The sequence below is a fragment of the Ascaphus truei genome, chromosome 18 (genome assembly GCF_040206685.1).
Source record: "Ascaphus truei isolate aAscTru1 chromosome 18, aAscTru1.hap1, whole genome shotgun sequence".
NCBI classification, from domain to species: domain Eukaryota; kingdom Metazoa; phylum Chordata; class Amphibia; order Anura; family Ascaphidae; genus Ascaphus; species Ascaphus truei.
The window spans coordinates 41,905,363-41,911,704 of record NC_134500.1 but is presented as its reverse complement, the minus strand read 5'-3'; the positions used below and the strand labels follow the sequence as shown (position 1 = coordinate 41,911,704).

Below are 6,342 nucleotides of genomic sequence, written 5' to 3'. Positions count from 1 at the left end.
AAATGTTTATGTATTCCGTAGAGATAGCAAACACACCATGGATTACCATAGACAGAAGAAAATACACTTACTAGGGTTTGGGGTTGAAAAACTAACTTTCCTGATTGAAACAAAGTCTTTAAATAGTACGTTGGTTGACCGGGACTTAGGGCCTCATGCAGAGAGCATCGTTATTTCAAATCTCGCCATTTTTTGTAGAATTTCGCGCAGAAAACTGCAGAAAATGGCGAGTTACGGAAAACGCGCCATTTTTTTTTCCTATTTCAAAATCTCGCCGCGCGGCTGGCGAGAACCTTCATCTCGCCAGTTTTAAAATTCTCCGAATGCAGAGAGGTACGAACGGCATGTAGCGGCTGTTCGCGCCAAGAAAATGGCGCGATTTTCTCATTTTTGCCGCGCCAGGAAAAGTTGGCAATAAGATGGCGCTCGCCGCCTATAGTAAAGGGGACAAAAAATGCGCGATTTTTTGTTTACACATTTCTGAAGCGCGCATCTTTCCCATTTAAACTCGCCACACGCATCCATGTTAAACATAGCAGAATTCGAACATTTCTGCATATGGAGAATAAAACTCTCCAAAAAAGCAACTTTTTATGAAATTCGCCAATTTGAAAATTCGATGCTCTCTGCATGAGGCCCTTAGCCTGAAAAGTCCTGGAAAGTCCTGAAACTCAAATCGGAATGAGCCTCCAGCAGCTCCACACTTTCCACTCCAAATGGTGCTGAAAGTCTCACTTAGAAAATATCTGGTTCCAGACTTCAGACGCTGTCCACTGGAAATGTAACTGAAAGTGGGACTTAGAAACGTTTCTGCTTAAAGTCCTGTAGCTGTTTCCTTGCTGTCTCCTTCGAAATATTCAAACTTTTGATGGAGAAGAGAAAGACCCCCACATAAGTGTCCCTACCACTTGCACTCAAAGTAACTATTTGGATATAAAGATCTCAAATGATCCTACAGATTCTAATATCCAGATTAAGAGAACAAAGTTATGATATAAATATCCTCTTATGTAGCACTAATACTTGGAAAAAAAATACAGTTTTATTAAACATTTGACGTCGACGATTCGTGATTTTATTTACAGTGCAGTAAAATTCACCAATGAGAGGCTGCATATATCAAGTAACATGTGTAGGTATCCAAATACCATGGATTAATTGTGTAGTTTCTGTCCACAATAATACACTAATAGGTGGAATATTTTTATTAGTAAAAAATAGATATCCATGTACACTGCCGACACAGTTTATCCGAGTGCGGCTCATTCCGCAAGCCGGGAAATGTCCCGGCTTGCGAGCCGCACTCCCTCAGCGTGCCGCGCGGTTACGCATCATCGGGTGCCAGCGAGATCTCTAATCTGATGTAGTATCGTCACATCATGTAACTCCTCATAGATATTTAATGTCCATAGAGGTCTAAGTCTTTAATCTTGTATTCCACTTATAGCTTATATAGAAAGGTGCAATAGCATAATAACCATCTAAGGATGAAGTCAGACATCAGAACTAAAATATCCTGTTATAAATTAACAGATGGTGAATTAACCATCTACATTTGCATACATGCTTTAATATTTAGAGGTGTAATAGGTCACGATAATACAATAAACTGCAGCTGTATCTCTCTATGTATAAATGGCTAGCCCATAGTATATTATTGCAACCACCTGCTTATATATAGTGCCAGTAAGGACATAAATATGCTCTTCATCACAATATTAATAAGTGTGGAGTGTAGAATAACGACCACAAGACTAAATATAGTCTGCATAGCATAGATACAAAATAGCATCATGTGTCCTAAAGTCTAAATAACAAACTTCAATGATCAAAACGTTACATGGAGTAGCCCAAGCACACACAATTGAGTAACATTGTATTGAGCATGAAACGAAGCTTCTAATGCATGCTAATATCCAGCAAATGTTAACTAGCCTGACAACCTGACCAGCTGAGACGGCTGTATGTATCACCAGAGCAGAATAGTTTCTGCAATTAACTCCTTCTGTATAATATCACCAAGTGGTAATAGATCTGAATTGCACACTTCAGTATTCCAAGCAATATAGCACACAGATTGGTTACATAGCATTCAAAAATTCCCATGTCAATATTTATCACAGATTGAGTATCAATACTTAGCACATATAGGTAGATGTTGCAGCGTGACTGTCTGGAACAGCTGTTAATCTAGCCTGAGCAGAGTGAATCCTACAAATGATCTCCTCATATTCACGCATAAAGGCAACATCGCGATCACTAGTGCTCAGTATTGGATGACGGCACAGCACAATTTAGCCAGGAGAATGAAGCTATACAACCTGATCTTGTCAGTGAGGGACAGAAAAACTACCGCAGCCTCTCATCATTGGCGCCACCGTCGTCAAACCGGAGAGGGAGAAAGTGCTACACAGGTTTTGTAAAAAAAACCATACAATTTTAACCAAAGAGAACAAACCAGAAAAATACAAAGGTTACTGTGACCCAGGCAGTGGCTTCCAGAGTGTTTACTAAAACAATTATTCATATGTATAATCTAACAAACATGGAAGGTGTATCAATTTATAAGTGTGTGAAAGGGTCTTGCATATCTTGAAGTAGGTAGCAGCACATTGCTATGCATATGAAGAGAAAGGTCTACACATCCTGCAGTAATGTGGCAGCAAATTGCTGGATGTGTTGTGCAGGAATTAAAAACATATCATGGGCAGGATAGCAATCTCCTGTTAAGAGGAAACTTCACTTCACACAATTTGGTTAACGATTATGGTCACAAAACATTGCAGTTCCTATAAAGAGTGCTAATAGGAACATTACAGTACATGGTTACATAACAACCCACAGGGTGACTAATGACCTATTCATCCATTAATATATACATATTATTTAATAACTGAAATACAACTTTATAACACATCACAATTCTGTTATAAAGCTTAAACAAAATAGTTCTTTTATTGTTACATTATTAAAATATGTACAGTAATTCATATGATGTGTATGTTACTATGATTTTTCTTCTTAGAAAACATGTTACATACATAGAATTCTAAACTAATCATTTGCAGAACAGGTGTAATACAGGGTTTTTGAATCTCCCATTCAATAACAAATATTCATATCTGACAAATAATACAGAGCTCAGTACGGGGGTAATGGAACAACATGACAGCAATGCAGACTTCTGTGCTACTTGTACATATATAGTGAATCCCCAGACCATCTTTATATATTGGTATGCACTTTATTTGAAACTGATACTGTACAATAATATGTTCTTTGTGTCACTGTATGAGGATGGAGGTGGCACATGTAGTCTGAGCAAAGTAAAAGTGACAGAAATAGACAGATATGAAGACAATCTGGCAAATCCCATGATACAGAGCCGAACTTTCACCCATTATTCCTAATTGTGTTTGTATTTTTCCAACAACAAAATGATACAACAGTGAAGAGAATATAATTCCTTATAAATGAAATGCAAGAAGGGGAATTGTAGTAATAATTAGAGGATAAAATGCCCTTTTCTTGCAGCCTCAGAAACACAAAGTCAGAGCAGTGTTTGTGATCCAGGAGGATGAGAGACAGGGGCGGGGCTCATTGATTATAACCAATGAGAGAGAAGCTCACTCCGACCACTAACCAATCAAAGAGCAGCAGGCTCTGTATATAACTCCCGGCAGCCCCCCCGCCCCAGTATAACTTTCTGTCTCTGTGTTCCTGGATTTTACCTGCTGCAGCTGAAATGGCCGAGACCGCTCCTGCGCCTCCTCCTCCTCCAGCTGAGAGCGCCGCCAAGAAGAAGCAGCCGAAGAAAGCGGCGGGAGCCTCGAAAAGCCGCCCAGCAAAGTCCGGTCCCAGCGTGTCCGATCTTCTAGTGAGAGCTGTGTCCGCCTCTAAAGAGCGCAGCGGGGTCTCCCTGTCCGCTCTGAAGAAGGCTCTGGCTGCAGGAGGCTACGATGTGGAGAAGAATAACAGCCGCCTGAAGCTGGCTCTTAAGGGCTTGGTGAGCAAGGAAACCCTGATCCAGCTGAAAGGGAGCGGAGCCTCCGGATCGTTCAAGCTGAATAAGAAGCAGCTGGAGAGCAAGGAGAAGGCGGCCAGGAAACAGGAGGCGGGGAAACCCAAGAAGCCAGCGGCAAGGAAACAACCCGCCAAGAAGCCAGCGGCAAGGAAACAACCCGCCAAGTCCCCCAAGAAGCCCAAAAAGGCTCCTGCGGGAGTGAAGAAAAGCCCGAAAAAGGTGAAGAAACCTGCGGCCGCCAAGAAGGCAGCAAAAAGTCCGAAGAAGTCTAAAGTTGCCAAGCCCAAGAAGGCTGTGAAGAGCCCGGCGGCTAAAAAGGTTGCAAAGCCCAAAGCTGCTAAGAGTCCAGCTAAGGCCAAGGCAGCAAAGCCCAAGAGGGCAGCAGCTTCTAAGAAGTGAGACCGAGAACTTCAGCCTCTTACAAACACAAAGGCTCTTTTAAGAGCCACCACAACCCCACAAAGAGAGCTCTGCACATAATGTGTAACTTAGAATGTGTCTCCATCTTATCACATGCAATGGTTTGTTTTACACCGGAGAACAGGCAAAGAAAATAAACCTAGTATGGACACTCGGACACCAACTGGATGTGAAATGAAATAGATACAAAATCAACTCTTTAATAACCAAAATTAAAATGATGGGTTTTAATACGAGTATTAAACGCTAGGATCCTAAGGTCTGAACACTGTTCAGTGTTCTGGATCAGTAAATATGACTGATAAGTCATATGGTTTGACTAGTGATTTGCAGCTATCAGTACTTACCTAAGAGCACACCCTGTAAGATGTGTTCCTTACCTCAGATCCTTATAAGGACTGTTGTTTAGTATGTTACTTGAATCTTAGAACACACTACTACTCTAGACCCTGAACCTATACGGTTCCAGTATTGAAGGTCAGAACACCTTCAGGTCGTTGTTTTTAATACCCAATATTTTACATACTTGTTGCAGTTAATAAAGTTATGTTTTAAACCATTCATTCATCACCAGAGTGTGAACTTGGGTGCTATATTTGGGTTCTATCTCTACCCCACCTTCTGTGCATATACCCAACGCACCGTTCACCATTTACTTCTCAGTGGCAAAAGCAGGGGCTCCCCTATTGCTTTACATTAAAAGATCAGTACATTGTGGAGGTAACAATAATAGATAATTATGTAGTTAGGGTACAGTGGGTGCTAAACAATGAGCAAACAGACAGGAACCTATCAAGTATCAAGCACAAAAGTTCCCATAAAACTTCAATGTGATCTCCGGAGGCACATGAAAGTGACGTAGGAGGGGGAGAATTACTACTTTCTATATACAACATATGAAATCAGACTAGCCCGGTTTCTTTTTAGTTACGTGTGCCTATAGCGTACAATGATTGTATGTGTATAAGACATCTTAAACTTATATGCACAACTACCGAATATGCCTTTATCTATATTGTGACGCCTAAAAAGGGATGTGGATGCGTCTCCTTTATAATTCTCTATATGGAGATCACTATACGTATCTGTTAATATTGATCTACTAGCCAATTTGATTGATAATTTGGTGGCTCTGAAAAGAGCCTTTGTGTTCTGGGTGTAAATGAAGTGGGTGCAGTTAGCCTAAGCTCTCTCCCCTCTGATCCTGCGGGCCAGCTGTATGTCCTTGGGCATGATGGTCACTCTCTTGGCGTGGATAGCGCATAGGTTGGTGTCCTCGAAGAGCCCCACCAGATAAGCCTCGCTGGCCTCCTGCAGAGCCATGACGGCCGAGCTCTGAAAGCGTAGATCAGTCTTGAAGTCCTGGGCGATCTCCCGGACCAGGCGCTGGAAGGGCAGCTTGCGGATAAGCAGCTCGGTGGACTTCTGGTAGCGGCGGATCTCCCGGAGAGCCACAGTACCGGGCCGGTAGCGGTGAGGCTTCTTCACTCCGCCGGTGGCGGGAGCGCTCTTTCTGGCAGCCTTGGTCGCTAGCTGCTTACGGGGAGCCTTCCCTCCGGTGGATTTCCGGGCGGTCTGCTTGGTCCGGGCCATCCTTTGCTGTGACAGTGATCCTCTCCGATCCTAATCTAACTCTGACTAAAAAATCAGGAAAAGTGCTAGGTATTTATAGAAGATGGGTCGCTGCGATTGGCTGCTTTGTGACCCGCACCTCGCTCTGATTGGTTCTAGGAAAACCGTTGGGATTTTCAAACATCCCGCCTAATCTAAGTCCGAGATCGTCCTAATTAAGTTAGGATATATTTAGCGTCTGAAAGCAGGACAATGAAAAAGATGTATTGTAATAACATTAGTGTTTGCACAGATCCAGCACAGAGCTCTCTGACACGGAACATGTA

The 6,342-nt window shown here is 42.4% G+C and overlaps 2 protein-coding genes across 2 annotated transcripts; one reads left to right on the top strand and one right to left on the bottom strand.

The window, feature by feature from the left end:
• Window positions 1-3,712: 3,712 nt before the first annotated feature.
• LOC142469316 (histone H1-like) lies at window positions 3,713-4,601 on the top strand. The gene has a single exon (XM_075576245.1). It carries the CDS (start codon window positions 3,746-3,748, stop codon window positions 4,421-4,423), a length of 678 nt encoding a protein of 225 aa, XP_075432360.1. The 5' UTR covers window positions 3,713-3,745; the 3' UTR covers window positions 4,424-4,601.
• A 917-nt stretch (window positions 4,602-5,518) lies between these two features.
• On the bottom strand, window positions 5,519-6,095 carry LOC142469315 (histone H3). Its single transcript, XM_075576244.1, has one exon. The coding sequence runs from the start codon at window positions 6,035-6,037 to the stop codon at window positions 5,627-5,629; it is 411 nt and encodes a 136-aa protein (XP_075432359.1). The 5' UTR covers window positions 6,038-6,095; the 3' UTR covers window positions 5,519-5,626.
• Between the last annotated feature and the right edge of the window lie 247 nt (window positions 6,096-6,342).